Here is a 20,755-nt window from a genome sequence, read left to right as displayed (position 1 = left end):
TTCTCCACAGGTTACAATCAAATTCTCATGCCATAAAAAGAAACACTTAAAATAGCGGGGAAAAACAAGACAGAAAAGACTGCAGAAACATGTACTTTAATTCACATTTTCTAGATTCTGGTGGGTACACCAGTAAATTATTTGGAATTCTGTTCAAAATCAAAGCTGCACCTGTAGATATTCCTTAAAATACAGTACACATAGATTTGTGTGTGTGTTTTTTTACCAAATAATTTCCACGATACCATGCACCTGATCTGTGTATTTTGGTGAGTAGCTATGGTTTCTGCAGGTACCTCAGTTTGCAAACTACTGAGAGGTTTACTGTGAACTGTTCCCAAATTTTCAGCTGAAGGCAATGCTGATGAAGATCAAAATAGCTGTCCTTTCTTATATACAGTGGCACATAGGCAAAGTTGAAAAACATGGCAGAGTTTCATATACATATAGAGATTACAAATATCGAATAATTCACAATGTTAAAAATGTCAAAATAAAACGTTTTGACTTATCAAATTTCAAAAGTGTGGAGTCTTATTCTGTCTGATCCTCCTCATAATCTAAGAATCAAAACAGGAGAAACATTCAAAGTTTACCAATTTTAATATATAGTTTGTCTAACTTACATAGATGCCACTTAAGTAAAAAATAAACTTACGCCATTGAAGGAAGGAATATTTTCCTTTTCATTACTTCATCAGTGGGTACAATCATTTCTGTCAGTTATATTATCAAGTGCTGGGTTTTTAAATTAGGTGATGAGATAAAGACAAAATGCCAGAGCACCAGCAAAGCATTTTTACAATGCAAACAGTACTCTAGTATAATATCACTTCACAACAAAAGATGTGAATTGGAAAAACAGTTTAGATCACAAGAACCATAAAATGTCACCAGGCTCACACAATCATTTAAGAAATAAAAACACATACACAAAAATGTAGGCTGCCCCTACAATCTAATTTATGATAAAATAAGATGAATTTCAGCCTAAGAATACTTCATTTATTTTCTTAGTTGTGAAAAAATTAGTTAAGAACCTTAAAAAGAAATTTTTACTCTAACCAGATCTTTTAATTTCCTAGAACATACTCTAATATACTAGTTTTCCTAAGCTTGAAACAAATCACAGTACAGAAAAAAACAATAAATGGACATGAGCGAGGATTTTCTCTAGTAAACAGTTTAAAAATAGCCTTTAACTGAGGGAGTGGTGAAATAACACTATCAAAAAGTTCTTTACATTTAGAGTGATAAACAAAGTGCAAATTTTTCACATCTTAAACTGAATGAATGCTAAGAATAATTCTTACTAATTTACTAGTTAAATTAATTGGATAGTCACTTTTTAGACAGTTTGCCTTAAGGCCCCCCTCCCCCACCATACAATACTTGCAACCCTCAAGAAAAAGTAGAGGAGGCTCCAATCAAGTCAGCCTTTTAAACAACTTAACAAAAAATACTACCACCATCAACAACAAAACCCCAAGTTTATAAAGGTTTGAAATTAGGTGAGAAAATAAATAACGCTGAGACCTTAATACCCCCACCACATCCCACCAAGAGATGGCTAAGTATTTTTAAGAGGGGTGAGCCAAGCCAACTAAATACAATTTTTTAGATGTCACCAAATCATCAATGAACACATTTCAGACTTTGACAGGATAAAATATGGATTTAAGAGCACTTATTCTTTAATTCAGAAAAGACTAAAGAGTCTAAGGAAAAACTCTAGATCTTGTACCTGCATTACTTCTACACAGATGCAATCTTCCAAATTGTATCTGCTGACATTTAAAAAAAAATCAAGATTTTAAATATTGTTTAAAGATTTTAAATCCCAGATTTAGAAAATGACAGTTTAGGACTGTTGGTATGAATCACAGAAAGTCCTCTGTTGGTATGAATCACAGAAAGTACCGTTTATATACAGTGAAAAGAAAAGGTGAGGGGAGAGGAAGCTTAAAGGAGGGTTGACCTAATCTACCTTTTTATATATCCTGTCAGGGAAAAGCACACTGAGTTGGAGGATTGCATAGATTGTATTCTAAAATAAATCCTTTAAAAATGCTTACTTTAAGTGAAAATAGCAAATTTTGTGTATATAATATTTTCAATTGGCATTATAAATTCATATAATCCCATTTAAATTTTATCAAGAAGTAATCTGTTAAATATTTCTGCAGTGTTTTCTTTCTAAAAGTAACTGACAATTTCCAAAATGTCTTTGTCCCTAAAATTTCTAGGGGCAGAGAAAAGCAAAATCAAAAGGAGTTCTAAGTAAAAGAACACTCTTGGGCCAGCCCATTACACACACGAAATCTGGCTGGGTAGCATAGGGGAGAGGTCTTGTTCACCTTTACCAAAGGAGGTCCTTTAGACTGGAAACAGCAACAATTACAGCAACTAAAAACTGCAAATAAAAACCAATGAAATTGAAGTCCTGGGGAATCTTCAGGAATTTCTGTAACTATGCACTGAAAGGGCCATTCATCATGGTGACAGTTCCAGATTCTAGAAATATTATAATATTTCTTTATATTATAGAAAGTGACACACACAGAGTGAGGCAAGGGTAAAAACACATTAAAAAGCATTGATAAATTTTTCTCACTGACACCAGCCCTAAGCAACATTTGTTCCCTAGTTCTCCTTTTCCATAACAGACTGAACAGTGTTATTAGAATGCAGACATAGCCATTTAAAGTTTGACAACTGGAAATAAAGGATAATAGAATAAAAACAAAACCAATTCTAAAAAAAATAGAATTTTCAGCACATGAAAACATATGAAATTAAACACAAAATTAGTATAACTTACATGTTTTAAAAGTATATACTTCATTTATAAATATCTCTAGTTGATAATAATCTATTAAGAATCATAAATATTCAAGTGAGCATTTAAATTTTCTATTTAATAGTTCAGAATTCTTGAAGTCAGATTAGTCTCTTTCTGATGAATGTCCATAATTAAAAGGCTTTCCACAGTCACTTTATGTCTCTAGTTAGACACATAAAAGCCTTTATTACCTACTGTGTTGTAATAAGACTTTAAAATTCTGTAAGTCTCTTATACTTGTAGAAAGCCTATGGAAGAAAGAAAAAGCATATTAGTAAGGCTAACATGATGCATACTATTTCAAATTATTGATATTGTTACATAAGCTATAATTTGAAAGCAAAACCTAAAATAAAAACCATCAAACACTGAAGCTTCCATGTTTAAATTAGTATTCTCATTAAGACTGGTTTAGAAGGGGCAAAGGAAGCCTGTTACTTCATACTATCTACAGACATTAGATTAATAATGGGAACAGTGATATGAATAATTCTTAATAAAGAATCTCAAATCATTTACAATTGGTCTAATAAATTTATTTTGCACATTCCTCTTCAAATGATTGCTCTTTACTCAATGTTCCCCAAACACACTAATTTGTCTTATGTTGTTAGCTCCCTAAGGGTAAAGACTCTATTTCATCTCCTGCTGAGTCTCTCTCCTGTGCCCCATACCCATTGATGCTTATAGTATTCAGTAAATGATTACTGACTGACTAAATGAAGTGCTTCTCAGCCCAGGCCAAAAAGTAAAACTCTGGGATGGGAAATATAAAAAAGTAATTCTAAAAGCTCAAGTATCCCTATGTACAATTCGGGGGTGATAGAAGAAAAATCTTTAACTATTTGATAGAAGAAAAATTATTCCTTAATCACTTAGGAGGACAGGCAATGTTCTAAGCCCATCACATATATGATCTCATGATCAGGAAACAAACTAGGAAAGCGGTGATTTGCCTGAGTTCATACCACTACTAAAGGGCAGGCCAGGATTCCAGAACTTTAGGACCCCTGATTCTGAGTCCATTAGTCTAGGGAACAATAAAAGGTAATAAGCTCTAGATATAGAACTAAAACAAGAAAGGCTGCATTTGTGAATATTTTTTATGAGATTGAAGGAAATTTTCAATTGTTTTGAAATTCTCAATTGTTTTCATCTTTCTCAATTTAATTTGGACTTAAGAGATGCTTAAGTTATTTACAATATTTTTCATTTCAATTTATTTAAATTTCATTCAATATCTCCTGTGTTATCTTTCTACAGGCCTCATAAGTGGATGGAGTGAATTTTTTATGAAATACCAATTAATGGATAGTCTATATCTATCCTGTGTCTGAAATCTCAACCTACATAGTCATCTTTAAATACAGGGAAGCAACAGGTGAAATCCTTGTTATTAAGATGGGAAATGGCCAGGTACAGTGGCTCATGCCTGTAATCCCAGCACTTTGGGAGGCCAAGACAGGAGAATCACTTGAAGCCAGGTGTTTGAGACCAGACTGAACAACAAAGTGAGACCCCCATCTCTACAAAAAAATTTTTTTAATTAGCCAGGCAAAATAGCATGTGTCTGTAGTCCCAGCTACTTGGGAAGCTCAAGCGGAAGGAACGCCTGACCCCAGGATTTGGATACTGCAGTGAGCCATGATCGTGCCACTGCATTCCAGCCTGGATGACAGAGCGAGACCCTCATCTCTTTAAAAAAAAAAAAAAAAAAGCAGGGGACATATAATAAATCTGTTTTTAACTTAACTGCTTCTTTTTAACTTAAAACACATGTTAAGAAAAACAAGAAATAATCTGTATTACTCAGTCCCCTATTTTTTTTAAAAATTCTTCCTCAAGTTGACTTTTTTCTTTTTCCCCAAGGAAGCACAGTATTATTTTCTGTGATTCTTTTCCTTCTGTTCTGTATTCCTCAGTTGCCATTACATGTATCTCTGCTGGCAAATTCAAATTATTTTTTAAACCACTGGTGATATAAACAAGCAAGCAAATTATATGTCTGTATACAGAAGTAAATCATGTAGAAATGAGTGAAAGAAAAATGACCTCTGAGCTTCAGAAATAAAGAGCATAGTGCAGGAAAAAGGTGAGAAAAGAAAAAAATAGTAATGAAAATTTAAGAAAAATAAGGAGCAGATGAAGGTTTTAATTTTCTTTTATCACCTTCTCAATCACACATTCCTTACTCCTGCTATTGTAGTTGAACAAGTTATAGCCAAGTAAAAAGAATATTAGAAGAATATCTCCCTTACAAAATTAAGGCAGCAAACTGAAAAACACTGGCAATTGGAAACTTAGTTTTTCCTATGACCTGTAGAGAAACTGACTTGTCAGCATTAAGCCCTCTCTAAGTTAGTACAGATACAATATAAAATTTTTTTTTGTCAACAAAACAAACCCTACTTTTAGCAAAGAAGATTATCTTTGCAGTTTGTTGAAACCCAATGGGAAATCAAAAATCTTCAACATATAATGGTTCTTACCTTCCAAAAGCATTTAAAAGAGCAACTATTTCCTGTCGGGTGAGTTGGAAGCCTTTAGATGGACTATTCTCTGGAAGCTTTTGGATTTCTTTTTCAGAGAATAATATCTTCAGGGCAGTTCCTAAACCCTGAGTCTAAAGAAAATACCAATAAACTCATAATTAACTTTAAATAATAATAACTAGTAAAAAGGCTTAAAGGAATATATAGCCACTGTTATGCCAGTTAGGAAATTCATATGAACTGAGCTTTTCACAAAAATATTACTACAGTTTCTACTTTCTCACAGGTTATGCATATAATAAACACATCTGAGCAGTTAAGGAAACCTGAATAGTCTTAACACTTATTGAATACATATCATACTATTCCAAATTATTAAAATGACTTTTTTAACCTTGAAAATACCATATTAGGATTACAATGTTCAATTTGTAACCATAAAGGACTTTTTACAGCTTTTAGCAATTCAAAACTCAGAGATTATTGATACCCACACTTAATAATTTCTCAATTATTAGCACTATAGAAAAAGACATATTTTATTTCGGTATAGCCTCCACTGTAATAATTTTGTCTCTTAATTTTCTATAAATTACCATCTTTGTTAGAAAGAGATAAAATATTCAACAATCCTTTTGACACTGGCTTACACAGAGTAATGGACCTGTCTTGTGGAGCTTTCCTATTTTGACTAAGTGACCTTCTTTTGCTCATTTAAATAAATTCAATGACCAAGACTTCATATTTCAATCTTTTTATGTAATTACATTTTACCTTTCTATATACATACGTAAAATACGGATATACTCGGTTCGTAATGACCACCAACCTCACAAATGAATCTGGTATTGTATCAATAGAAACACAGACACAATAAAACTAAAATCACTAAATAATAATATGAGAAACATCCTTTCACATACATGTAACACATATACTTTAATATTAATTTTTTCATCAACAGAAAAAACACCTTGGATCTGCCTATTTCTAAATTCTAATTCAATGAACAATGAGGACATTTTAATAAAAAGCTTGCACTCAGTGGAAAAAATAAAGGTTAGTAATGGCTTCAAAAGAGAAGACAACACATATACCTGTAATTTTCCCCATAATCTGCATTTGTCACATCCAACACAGTCCATTATACGGGAGATATTCTTGAAATGTAATCGGAATTCCTCCTAGCAAGCAGAAAATATTTTCAGTCTAATTAGACTTTTAAAATTGAACTGCATTTGGCTAAACGATAAGTAAGTTTTGATGCTTATTAATAAATCAGTTGTGTTTTTTGTTTGTTTGAGAAGGAGTTTTGCTTTGTCGCCCAGGCTGGAGTGCAGTGGTGCAATCTTGGCTTAGTGCAACCTCCACCTCCCAGGTTCAAGGGATTCTCCTGTCTCCTCAGCCTCCCAAGTAGCTTAGATTATAGGCGCATGCCGCCATGCCCAGCTAATTTTTGTATTTTTAGTAGAGACGGGGTTTCGCCATGTTGGCCAGGCTGGTCTTGAACTCCTGGCCTCAAATGATCCACCCACCTCGACCTCCCAAAGTGCTGGGATTACGGTGAAAGCCACCATACCCAACCCGAGTTGTGTTTTTCAACAGTAAAGAAAAATACTTGATACTTGTATACTATAACATGGTACATAAAATACTGACATTAATGGAAATTAATAAAATTCATTCTGCATATTAATTCAATAAACTTTCCACTGAGGAGCTACTTTATGCAAAGCACCAAAATATGCACTATGGGAGATACAAAAGTAAATAATACATGGTCTTTACTTTTAAGGAACTTAATTGCTGCTTCCATTTGTTATCTACATACAACCAACAATAAATATGTCTAGTTTATGTTTCACTTATTTTTGATCCTTTGCTTTGTGTAAGCCTATATCAGAAAGCTAGTCCTAGAACAATGATCAATTTTTGTATCACTCCTTAGTACCACACTATGTTTGTCATGGTTGCTCAATCAATATGAATGATAACAGGCCTGTGTGACACATATGGTCCCACAGTCCTCTACATTTGCTAATGCAGTTGTTATGGAGATGCTTACTGGATCCCTCTATTTTGCTGTAATAGTTTCCTACACTGGTCAGGCAGGGTGGCTCACGCCTGTAATCCCAGCACTTTGGGAGACCGAGGTGTGATCACTTGAGGTCATAAGTTTGAGACCAGCCTAAACAACATAGTGAAACCTCATGTCTACTAAAAATACAAAATCTGCCAGGTGTGGTGGTGCATGCCTGTAATCTCAGCTACTTGGGAGGCTGAGGAAGAAGAATAGCTTGAACCCGGGAGGTGGAGGTTGCAGTGAGCCGAGGTCGCACCACTGCACCACTGCCTGGGCAACTAGAGTGAAACTATCTCAAAAAAAAAAAAAAAAAAAGAAGTTTCCTACACTGGGGAAATTCTTCTGCCTATAAGCATTTGTGTGCAATATGCCTTTAAGGTTGGTCTCACTTTATCTGCGGATAAGATTGGTTAAGAGAAAATTTCCTCATTTGTTTCACATGGCAACTGCAGAAAATAAAAATCATTTTATTGCATTGAGGGAAATATTTTATTGCATGAAGCGGGAGGCAAGTAGCCTGAAAACTCTGGCTACCACAAGCCCTGACCAGCTGCCAGAGGGTTGAAAGGAATCAATACCTTGGCAAAGAAAGACAATATAAATAGAACACAAAAACTCCTGTGCTGGTCATATTCTCATGTAATGTAAGTTCTTTGCAGCAGATGGAAAAGGGACATAGGTTCTCCTTCATGCATTCTTGACAAACAGCAAACAAAGTCCCAGCATTGTGTAGTTAAAAGCTTGCTGTGAGACCCTTAGGCTTTGCTTAGTCTCACTTTCCTCATCTACAAAAACATACATAATTATAGTTGCCCTATTACACAAGATCATTCTGAAGATTAAAAGTAGAACATATGTGTCAATACTTAGAAAACAGGAAGCATTATAAAAATGAATTAACATATAAAATACCAAAATGGCAATATACCTCTAAAACAACTGTAAAATAAAACAACCTTCCAACAGTAAAATATAGTTGTGACTAAATTACTTATTTCAGAAATACCAAGAAAGTCTCGCCAAAGGAGAATCACTCAGTATTGATTTATTGGTTCCTATAGTACATCCACATCTAAAACATCTTGGGGTCAAATGTGTTTTAGAATTCAGAAGTTTTTAAATTTTAGAAATACAGTACATGTACTATATATTATGAAACATCTCACCAGAGTGTGAGGAAACACCCTGCAGTCAAATCCGTTAATGTTTCTGTAGCAAAATATAAAAAATTCATACCAAGCAGAATTTGAAAACAACCCCACAAAACTACGAATATCTGCTATATTCTTACATCAGTTTAGGTCAGGTTTTGCTAAAAAATTACCTTGCACTAAACATAAGAAAATGTTTCAGTTTTTGAAACTACCCGGATTTCAGAAGTACATATAAAAGACTATGAAGTTGTACTCAAAGATTATTTGTGGCCAGGTGTGGTGGCTTGTGCCTGTAATCCTAGGTACTTGGGAGGCTGAGGTGGGAAGACAGCTCAGGGCCAGGAGTTTGAGACCAGCCTGGGCAACATAGCGAGACCCCATCTCAAAAAATAAATTTAAAAGTAAAAAAAAAAAATTGCCAATTTCAAATACTTTTATGAACATTTTAAGGGTACAATTTGTTTCTTAATGTACTTTAAGCAAATGAAAATAAAGAACACCTAACATGAAGTTTGGTAATGTTCCCAAAACATATTCTCCTTCTGATGTCACATGTTAACAGGTAGTTTTAACCTTTTAAGTTAGTCCAAAGGGACAAAAACATAATATAGGTTTCAAAAACCGTAACATTCCATAAAATAAACTTTAGAAAAATATTTATTGTCCTCAAAGTGGCTAAAAGCTCATGGTATTCTGAAAGCTGCATCAAAACGACAATATACACTGATTTTAAACTAAGAAAACTTTCCCTCAACTAGTATCTTTTAAAAAGACATTTATAAAGGTGTTATAGGACATACTAATTAATGACCAATGATTCACTAAGCAGTTGGTCAATGGAACTGAGAAATATGGAAAGGCTTTTTGTACCATTTGTATTAAAATCCAATCAGACCAACTCTGACAAGAAGCTGGAAAACTGGGAAAGAAAACAGTTTGGATGCACAGCATTAAAGCATAACCAGCAAACTGCTCCCAACCCCGTGTCCCAATCGAGAACTTTTTACCTTTAGTGACTTGGCCCCTTTTTTGTCACCTGCAAACATGGATTTCTCATCAAAGTGCATGGGAAAGGACCTGATAAAATGATAGTATTGGATTAAGTTACACATGAAAAATCCACGTACTCTGTATCAGAAACCTGATAAAATTTTCTATCCTTATGAATATTTAAAATTCATTATTTACTCCGATGTAAGGTTTGGTAATGTAGAAAAGTGACAAACAGTTCACACATAAACTATTTCATAAAAGACTAAAGCAAGACACAGATGGCTGTTAAATTTAGTAAGAGTGTAATGTTTTAAATAAATGACACAGGTAATCTAAAAAATTAACTGAAAACAATCTATGTAAAAAATAGGCAATATTCCCTTAATATTCTTTAAAAATTTAATACATAATTTACTTTAAACACTTTTTAATCTTTCTCTTCCAGGCTATTTTAAAAACCAGTTAACTCAAGTTTTCTTGACCAAGCGTTTTGTTTAAAAGGTTATATTCTAGAAGATAAGGCTAATGTTTCCTTACATATCCATCCCAATGCAAACACATGTATATTATCATCTAAATTTAAATATAGTGACTAGAGGCCAGGCGCGATGGCCCATGCCTCTAATCCCAGCACTTTGGGAGGCAGAGGAGGGTGGATCACTTGAGGCCAGGAGCTTGAGACCAGCCTGTCCAACATGGTGAAACCCTATCTCTACTAAAAATACAAAAATTAGCTGGGTGTGATGGCACACACCTGTAATCTCAGTTACTTAGGAGGCTGAGGCACAAGAATTGCTTGAACCTGGGAGGCAGAGGCTGCAGTGAGCCAAGATTGTGCCATTGCACTCCAGCCTGGGCAACAGAGCAAGCCTCTGTCTCAAAAATAAGTAAGTAAATAAAGTGACTAGAAGAATACAAAATTGGTAGAAAGACCATTAAAGTAGCACTAAATTTTGATGATACTACATAAAATTTAGTGATATTTTAAAGCACTATTCTCAAGTGTGAAAATTTCTGCAAAAGAAAGCCTTATTAATGCGTTTTCATCAACATTTTCAGAAATATTTTTAAATTCTGTTGTTCTATTGATCACTTTCCTTTTCTGTTCTACATCTCCCCTCGGTTAACTTTTAGGAGTCAGCTTTTGTGTACTTTAAGTGCTACCTCATTTGAATACAGAGAGGAGCATTTCAAATCACGGATAGTCAATTCTTACTTTGTATCTTGAAAGATATTCAGTAGAAGAGTTTTTGTGTCAGCATCTTCTTCTGCATTTCCAGTGTAAAGATCGACAATTGAGCGCTCAAAATATGGAGCCACCTTTGACAAAGCTCGAAGCTCAATCAAGTATAAGAAGTAAAGATTCTTGAGCCTTCTTGGACCTTCTCCCTTGGTTTCCACAGGGTCAAAGCGGCGTTTGAATTCTTTAATATTAGGTCCCCAACTGGGCTTACCCCAGGTTTCTAAAGAGAAAGAGAAATACATTACATTGTTTTAGTAAACAGGATTTTTTTCTGCTCTAAAGAATATGTATTCTCTCCAATAATTTTTACACTAATAGAAGGCAAAATCTCGACTTAAAAATATGATTACCTTCCAAAAGATAATTTGCACATAGATGTAAATTGATGCTAGCATGAAGTCCCGATATAAGCTTATAGAAGACTCTTTTCTCCAGACACAAACCTATTCAGAAAAATATTGAAAAAGAAATTACACCTATTTAGATATCAGAAATATTGACTCAAGGAGGTTCAGTATGTAGGCTTATTTTTGATTGAAGAACATTAAAATAAATCAAGGAATAATATAAAACTGATTAGATCAAGATTCTCTCACTAGAAGGCAAAGTAAGATTTTGGCTTCAGAATGGAGTTAACTGAGTATGATGAGAACTTAATGCTGAAAAAAGCAGAAAAGTTTGAGCAACTAGGGGTCAAAACACTATGGATAAAGTTGGCAAGTTCCCATGTTACTCAGACAGCAACAGCACAGGTTTTCTTGTGGTTTAGGCTAAGAACTTACTGAAGTAAATGTAATTATAAAGTCACTGCTGGATTTTCCCCCCTTCCTTATATGTGTTATTTGCTAGCAGAGAAATAAGGGTTTTATTAACCTTCTGCCCTGGAATTGTCTAATTTTTTAACCATATGTTCTACTTGTAAGGAGCTGAAACTTGGAAAACAGAAATACAGGAATTTCAACTAATTAAAAAAAGAACAACATGTTGACTATTTACTACTTCAGTGGAATCATATCAGTGGAGTACAGGAATATAACAGAACGTTATTTGATGTAGCCTTCTTAAGCCACAGGGGCTTTTTTGCTGAGAACTTAAGAGGTCAAGATATCCCGTCATCCTATCCTAACCCCTGCCCCCATTTTAAAAGATTTTCTCTCATAATAGGAGTAATACACATTGTGAATGTATTTAATGCCACTAAACAGTAAACTTAAAAATGATTAAGATGGTAAATTCTTAAATAAAGAAAAATGCAGAAAATTTTAAGAAGTCACTGGATACACGGCCATGAGCTTTTCCCTCCTTCATCCAACAGGTTTTTAACACTTTCCCCACGCAGGAAAATGGGCTTTAATAGTGGAAAGCAAAATAGTCTCATTTATATGATGGGGGAAATTTTTTTTTAATGTAAGAGTATGTGGTTTTCTTTGTGTCTATTAAGATTTTTCAGCAATTCACTCTCTCTTTCTGTCCTATCACAGATGATTCTGAAGCACATGGCCTCTAACTGGAAAAAAATAATCCTTTTGAGATCTCGTTCCCTAATTGGGAATTCTTGCTAGAATATTCAAATTGTCATGGATGGGGACCAAAAGAAATTGAATTTTATTTTGTAGCTTCCTCCCTAAAAGTATATGACAATTTTGAATGTTTACGATAACAATGGATACAAACAATATGAATATATTTAATACAACATTAAGTACTAACTTCTCTTCTACTAAAACTTTTCATCAGATCTATTATCAAGTAACAAAATATCAGATTTGAAGTTAACTTTATTTTCTTCCCAACCTCTCTCTCTAAGCAGTGCTTATGTCCAATAAAATGGATAAAGACAAGAGAAGGGACAGTAAGCAAAGCAAAACTCATGAAAATCCATATGCCTACAAACCAGGACCTGGAAAACTGGGAGGCAGTTATAATTTGCAAAGCCCACAAAGCCCCTACCACTGCAGTGAGGTAGGGGATAAGTGAGCGGAGAGGAATAGAAATGTATTTCCACAAACTGTGAAAAACAGGCAACTTTAAGCAAATTAATAATAAAATATGCACCAACTAAGTGCACCCAGACACACAACACACTTAGCAGGAAATTGCTGGAGAGCTTCTCCTGGCCTACACACAGTCTGTGCCAGGCTGGATGGTATCTTTAATTACCGAGGTCCAGGCAAAAGCCTTCTCAATCTCACTCTGAAGTGACATCTGCAAAAGCTGACTTACCAAGGCAGAATCCACCAACTTCTAACAACATAGAGCAATTCAATTACACAATTTAGAAAATGGTTCTCTTCTTCCTCTTTTCGATTTAATTTCATTAAAATGCATTTTCAGCACTTGAACTTTCAGAAAGGGGTTGCATTTACTGTAACAGTAATATTTGGCATTTGGACGTGGATTTGTGGTTTCCAAAGGAAACTTTACAGGAATCATCTACACTCACAGTGTAAGTAGGACTGCTATTGCTCCTCTCCACGCTCCAGATGAGGAAACTGAATCTCAGAAAAGGTTGAGTCAGCTGCCTATAAGGGAATGCTCTTTGGAACCATGTATCAATATTCAGATACTCAAAACAGTAAGACTGGAAGAATGGTTGATATAATATACATAGAATCCAATATTGTTTCTAAATTTCATTCTCATTACTAACACTCAGAGTCTCTGACTACCTTTTCTAGCCTAAATGCTACTTTCCACAATTTGTATCTTTAGAGTAGAGCTTATTAAACAAAGCTAAACATCTTCTACATAAGTGATTTTCTCATATAACTCCTAACAGAATTTGCACATCAATAATGTTCACCTTAATAATGGCCAACATATGCACATAGTTCATTACAAACAAAGAAATAGGCCAGGTATGGTGGCTCACACCTGTTATCCCAGCACTTTGGGAGGCTGAGGTGGGCAGATCACTTGAGGCCTGGAGTTCAAACCAGCCTGGCCAACACGGTGAAACCTCATCTCTACTAAAAATACAAAAATTAGCTGGGTGTGGTGGCGGGTGCCTGTAATCCCAGCTATTTGGGAGGCTGAGGCAGGAGAATCACTTGACCCTGGGAGGCAGAGGTTGCAGTGAGCCGAGATGGCGCCACTGCACTCCAGCCTGGGCAACAGTGAGACTCTGACTCAAAAAAAAAAAAAAAGAAATAATATTCATAAGATAACATGACCAACTGACATGCATAAAATAGAATTAGTTTTACTCTGTAGTATTCCTATAAGGTTATGGCTATGAAATATCAATTTTCCTATGTCATTCTACTTGCTTATCTGTTACTAATATATTTTAATTTTTAATTTCATATACTAATGGCAATTTGGTAAGGTAAATTTTTAAAAGCATCATATATCCAGTTATTAACCTGAGTTATTAAAATCCTATAACATTTCACCTTTCCATTAATAGCATTTGATATTTTCAACACTGGAAGTACAAGAATGCAAAACATCTAATATATCAGGATCTATATTGCTTTATCTTTTAATCAGACAAGGTTAGACTATATTAACGTGGCAAATATGTTTCGAACCTTTTGAATTCATATTTATCTTCCATTAATTTTATATATAAAAAGTACTTCCTTCCAAAAGGAATGTCTCCACTTTTAAAATATTTTGCATACTCGTTACTAGAGAAGTAGTTTGAATGAACATTACATACAGAACAGAAATAAGATTAGGGAACCAGTTATGAAAACCTGATGACAGTATTTGGCCTGTGTATTTATATAAACCTGGTTTTTAGCTGACCACTATCTTCAAACTTTTCACATAATTTTATCCCCATATGTTAACCTAAAACACATTTTTTTTTCAAACTGTCAAAATTAGTTGACTAGGTAATAAAATCCTAGACCTTACAAAAATATGCTAAATAAATCAGTATTTTTAAACAAAAAATCCAATAAATTTAGAACAGACTGTTTACCTTCTAGCCATGTGTAGAATGATTCTCCTGAGAGAGAGAGAAAAGTGGATTAAAACATTATATGGTCATTTATAAAGTAGAATAAATTAGGTTTATAAAATCTTTCTGCAGGGCATGGTGGCTCATGCCTGTAATCCTAGCACTTTGGGAGGCCGAGGTGGGCTGATCACTTGAGGCCAGGAGTTTAAGACCAGCCTGGCCAACATGGCGAAACCCCATCTCTACTAAAAATACAAAAAATTAGCCGGGTATGGAGGTGCAGGCCTGTAATCCAGCTACTCGAGAGGATGAGGCAGGAGAATTGCTTGGACCCAGGAGGCTAAGGTTGCTGTGAGCCGAGATCATACCACTGCCCTCCAGCCTGGGTGACAAGAGTGAGACCCTGTCTCAAAAAAAAAAAAAAAAAAAAATTATGACAGATTAAGTAATCTCTCTAAAATGTCTACTGCTTCAGGTAAAATAGAAAAATAACCATATGGTTCTAGGAAATAAAGCCTACAAATAATTTAAGTAACTTTAAGAGAGTGTTTTTACAAATATTTTGACTATTAAATTTTTTAAGAAAACATTTCAGTCAAAATATGAGCTGGGCACAGTGGCTTGGACCTGTAGCCCCAGTTAACTCAGAAGGTTGAGGGGGAAGGATTGCTTGAGCCCAGGAGATCGGATCCAACCTGGGCAACATAGCAAGATCCTGCCTCTTTAAAAAAAAAAAAAAAGTATATAAATCTTATTCATTGAAGGTGTAAATATCTGAAAACATGGGGCAAACATTTTAACAATCTCAAATTTGCTTTTCATAACAACCATAGTGCCTTTTAAATATTCCAAGAAAATAAGGAATTATAATTAACACAAACGTCCAACTATTGATTATTCCATTTTTCCTAATCCAATAAAACTAAAAATATTTCCTCAATTTTCTAAGACTAATAAGTTTTAAGGGACAGCTAAAAAATCTCTTAATTTTCAAAATAATTCTTCAGGAAAGTTAATAGAATACAGAAGGGCTTGACTAATCTGTGTACTAATGCTGAAGAACATTCCTGGGGTCAGGGAGATGCTGGTCAAGGGATACAAAATTTCACTTAAAGAAATGCAGTAAGTTCAAGAGATTTATTGTAGAACATGCTGACTATAGTTAATTACAACGTATTGTATTCTTGAAAATTGCTGCGATTTTAAGTGTTTTCGCCAGAAAAATGGTATGTGAGCTAATTAGCTCAATCTACCCATTCCACAATGTATACATATTTCAAAACATGTTAAACACTTGGAAAAAAAAAAAAAAAAGAACCATTCCTGGCCCTGTAACCTTCTTCTGAGTGGGGGAAAGAGAAAGAAAAGAGAGCAGTCAATAACAATCAAAATTGTTAATGCACTTCCTGCGTTACCTATCCTTGATGTTATTTTTTTTTAAATTGAGAATGATAGAAATTATAGAAAAACCGAACACTCAGATGAGCTGAGTAAGGAGTCTAGGGATAAACTAGACGGTGGGGAATTACTTTGCCTACTGAGAGTCTTCATACTTTGTACAACAATGAAAACATCTAACAAATTCATTCATTCAACATATAGTAAGGATCATTTATCATTATATCACTTGTGATTCAAAACACCTCAAGTGCCAACAGGAAAAGTCTAGTACCCAACGTACTAAAAAATATGGCCTCTATCAATCTAATTTAAACTACCACTATATAGTCTTACCTACCACTAAAAGGGTCTCTTTGCTGTCTCCCCAAACATGCCTGACTTGTCTCAACTCCCAGCTGCATGCTGTTTCCTCCAACATGCACTATCCAATTGTACGGATCTAAATCTGTCCCATTATTCAAAATTCACCTCGAATGCTACCCCTCCTCCAGTAAGCTTTCCCACATCACTCCCGTGAGATACGATCTGTTTCTCCTCTAAGGAGCTATATATATCACCTACTGTTTGTACCATCTATGGAGTATTTCTTTACCTCATTACCATTGTTTATGTACAGTGCTTATCTTTCCTACTATCCTATATATCCTCAGCTCCTAGAGGGAAAGCACCATGTTTTAAACATCTTCCTACCCTGGACAATGCCCATCAGTGCCCCTGAACACAGAGAGGTAAACATTCAGTTGAAATAATTATTTTGGCTATTTTGGGGGTATCTTTTAACCAACATTCATTCAATAATCAATTGTTAATAAATTGCTTGTCATCAAATTAAGTATTATATTGATACCTGAGGTTAGAAATTTCAGTCAATAAGAAAATAAAGAGGTCACAAGACAAATTATCTGCTAAAACTACCTTAACTCCTTCTCCCCACTTCCTCAGGACATATTCAAGTAAATTATATAATAACCAGAAAATGGGGAACTTGTAATGTGAACTGATTTACAAACTAAGCATTTAGGAAAAATGGTCTTTTTTTTTTTTTTAACATACGATAACTTTATATATATAAAATAATCTTTTTTTTTTGGTCACCATTCATTAGTAGCTATTTTCTTAGAAAACAGGAATACTTTCTTTTGAATTACATAAAGGAAAAATCAAATTCTGATTGTTACAAAAAATGTCCTCCACACTTGAAACAAACAAACATGAGTTTTGCTCACCGTCATCTTCGCCTAAAAGAGAAAATAATAGAAAAGATTTTAGAAAATGTCTTACATAGCTCAGATCCCAATACTATTTTTTGAGATTAAAACTGTTAAACTATTAATTATATCACGAACCTTGGTCACTGAGTAGACACCCTGCAAATGAGTCCTCTTAATCAGAATATAGGTCAAAGAGTATAAGATTTGCACATTTTGGCCAGGCGTGGTGGCTCACGCTGGTAATCCCAGGACTTTGGGAGGCCGAGGTGGGTGGATCACCTGAGGTCCGGAGTTTGAGACCAGCCTGGCCAACATGTGAAACCCTGTCTCAACTAAAAATACAAAAATTAGCCAGCCATGGTGGCATGTACCTGTAATCCCAGCTACTTGGGAGGCTGAGGCAGGAGAATCACTTGAACCCAGGAGGTGGAGGTTTCAAGTGAGCCAAGATCGCATCATTGCACTCCAGCCTGGGCAACAAGAGCAAAACTCCGTCTCAAAAAAAAAAAAAAAAAAAAAAAAAAAGAAGGCTGGGCACGGTGGCTCAGGCCTGTAATCCCAGCACTTTGGGAGGATCACGAGGTCAGGAGTTCAAGATCAGCCTGGCCAAGATAGTGAAACCCCATCTCTACTAAAAATACAAAAAATTAGTCAGGCGTGGTGACCGGCACCTTGTAATCCCAGCTGCTCGGGAGGCTGAGGCAGAGAACTGCTTGAACCCAGGAGGCAGAGGTTGCAGTGAGCCGAGATCACACCACTGCACTCCAGCCTGAGTGACAGAGCGTGACTCTGTCTCAAGAAAAAAAAAAAAAAAAGATTTGCACATTTTAAAATACAATAACACCAGAAAGCAACTAAAAATAGTCATAAAGACCACTATTTTCAATAATTAATTAATTACTACATAAAGTTGCTCCTTTAATCATTATGCACACAATCCTCTCTGAACATTACTGTTTCCAACCTGGAATATTTTTCTCTTTTAAATTACTGCTCCTCAGCAGAGACAGGCCTTAGTAAGAGTATATCCCAAACTGTAATCAGTGAAACCCTTGGGCAAGGTGCTGCTTCCAGGAGGCCTAGAGGTTGGGCTCTAGGGCAACATAGCAGCTCTGCCTATCAGCTTTATTATGTGGGTTCTGAAATAAGATTTCATTTTTGGACAAAAGTTCCTATTGCTCAAAACCTGTTAGAAAATAGTTGTATAAGCCTAGGGGTTATGACTCGGAAATGTGGAAGAGAGTTAAGAAGATTAAAGAACTATTGATCAACCAATTTCAATGGAGATAGCAGGTAAATAGCAACAGCAAGAGCTATTAATTACTTCACAGAGTACTCCTATAACAGCTAGGAACCATTCTCTTTACCTAGTCTTGTCTTCTTTCATATTTCATTTTTCTTCTTTTCTCCTCTTCCCTTCCTCTTTTTCTATGTAGTAGTTTCCTTTTCCTCATCTTTTCAGCAGTGTTATGTCTCTGACATATCACTAACATGGAAATGAAGTGTTTCTTAGGACTTGATGTTTTTCTTAAGTGAAAAAATTGTATTTTCTGCTTTAAAAGTGTTAAGTGGCTGTAGAAAAGGTCTGGAAGAACACCTTTCAAACTCTGTACTATGGAATAGAAGAGCTTTCCCTTTTCACTTTATATAACTACTATATTGCTTCAATTTTTATAAAATGTTGTGTAATTAAAACCTTTAAGTTGAAAATAGAAAAGTTGTGAGGCAAAAGTAGTAAAAGAGACAAAGGATAAGAAGCCAGGCACGTCTTTTTCAGGACCAACTTCCTTCTCCAGGCAGTTTCAATGTGAATTTGGGGAAAACAAGTATTTGCCACATTGTGACAGAGTGAGCATGAAAAAGCACTTCTATGCAGTCAACCCTTCCAAGTCTATTTGGTTCTCAGAAAGGTCTAAAGATACAAATTTAGATCAGGAAATCAAATTTCTTAAAACACTCCCCATCTAAAGAAAACACTGGAATGGCAGGTCAATGACAGAGTTGCTCCCAGGGTTTGGTTCCTCACTGAGAACAGACTGAGGATGTATCCCACTGATGACAGTAATGCTGTGCCATTGAAATATAACGCCACACACGAGTGTTAACTTAAAATGTTTCTAATAGCCACATTTTTTAAATTCAAAAGTATACACACACTACAACAAAAATATGTTACATGACGCATAGGTTATAGTAGTCTTACCAAAACAATAAGGTTCTGTTTAACAATATGGTTTTTACATCTAAATAAACTAAGATTAAATACAATTTAAAATTCAGTTTCACACTAGCCAAATTTCATGTGTTCAACAGTCCCATGTGGAAACTGGTTACTTTATTGGACAGTACAGATATAGAGCACTGCTAAAGTTTCTAAAATTGTTGTACATTTTTCCTACTGAAAGTGTGGCACATGAGTCAGCACCTGAGGCAGCACCTAGGAGTGTGTTTGGACCTCTCCCAAGAAATACAGAATCAGAAGCTGTATGTTACCAAGGCTCCTGGGTGATGTGTATGCACACTGAAGTCTAGAAGCACTGTTACGAGACACTGGCTGTCAAACTTGGTTGCATACTGGAACCATGTGGAGAGTTTAAAAAATAACAATGCCCGGTGTTCTCATTCCAAGGATTCTGACTTAATTAATATAGCATAGGGCCTGAGCAACCAGATTTTTTAATAAGTCCCCAGGAAATCTTTGATATATATTGATTACTCACATATTTTAAATTATTTTACATAAACTTCCTAGTTTAGGGTCTGGCACAGAGCAGGCACTCAATAAATGACAGTAATTATGTAAAACAACATGCCTAGAAATCTCGAGACTTGACTATGAACTAATCTTACACTTTTTGTTCATCATTCAAATTAAACAAAATATAAAAATGAAAGTTTTTTCAATATGAAGTTTAGTTATAAAGACATTTTATAAACAATGAAAAGCATGAAAATGTACATATGAAAAACCTACCTCGGCTAGGCGCCAGAGGATTTAAAGGACGATAAACAGATCGAGGCCTGAAAAAGAAAGCATAATACCCAAACATAGAATGTTTTAACTTTTATAGTGTATAATTTTATTCCAATAGAAACAAATACTCCCCTCCCCACCCTCTTTTTTTTTTTTGAGATAGAGTTTCACTTAGTCACCCAGGCTGGAGTGCAGTGGCGCAATCTCTGCTCACTGTAACCTCTGCCTCCCAGGTTCAAGCGATTCTCCTGCCTCAGCCTCCGAAGTAGCTGGGATTACAGGCACCTGCCATCATGCCCGGCTAATTTTTTTGTATTTTTAGTTGACATGGGGTTTCACCATGTTGGCCAGGCTGGTCTTGAACTCCTGACCTCAGATGATCCACCCACCTTGGCCTCCCAAAGTGCTGGGATTACAGGCGTGAGCCACAGCACCCGGCCTCTCCCGACCCT

The 20,755-nt window shown here is 35.2% G+C and overlaps 1 protein-coding gene across 3 annotated transcripts in view; it reads right to left on the bottom strand.

Annotated features, from left to right (window-relative positions):
* Positions 1-80: 80 nt before the first annotated feature.
* The window catches only part of ERO1B (endoplasmic reticulum oxidoreductase 1 beta), a 66,905-nt gene continuing 46,230 nt past the window's right edge, over positions 81-20,755 (bottom strand). The window contains exons 7-15 of one of the 3 annotated variants that reach the window (XM_016927789.4): positions 20,304-20,350; positions 17,345-17,356; positions 14,739-14,765; positions 11,158-11,250; positions 10,781-11,027; positions 9,579-9,648; positions 6,432-6,518; positions 5,332-5,465; positions 81-3,090 (exon numbers count right to left, since the gene is read on the bottom strand). In XM_016927789.4, coding sequence (XP_016783278.2) covers positions 3,030-3,090; positions 5,332-5,465; positions 6,432-6,518; positions 9,579-9,648; positions 10,781-11,027; positions 11,158-11,250; positions 14,739-14,765; positions 17,345-17,356; positions 20,304-20,350 — 778 coding nt within the window. In that variant the 3' untranslated portion in view covers positions 81-3,029. 3 annotated transcript variants of the gene reach the window in all.

Source organism: Pan troglodytes, chromosome 1, assembly GCF_028858775.2.
Source record: "Pan troglodytes isolate AG18354 chromosome 1, NHGRI_mPanTro3-v2.0_pri, whole genome shotgun sequence".
Taxonomy (NCBI): domain Eukaryota; kingdom Metazoa; phylum Chordata; class Mammalia; order Primates; family Hominidae; genus Pan; species Pan troglodytes.
Note: the sequence above shows the minus strand (reverse complement) of the source record. Positions and strands in the feature narration are given on the sequence as shown.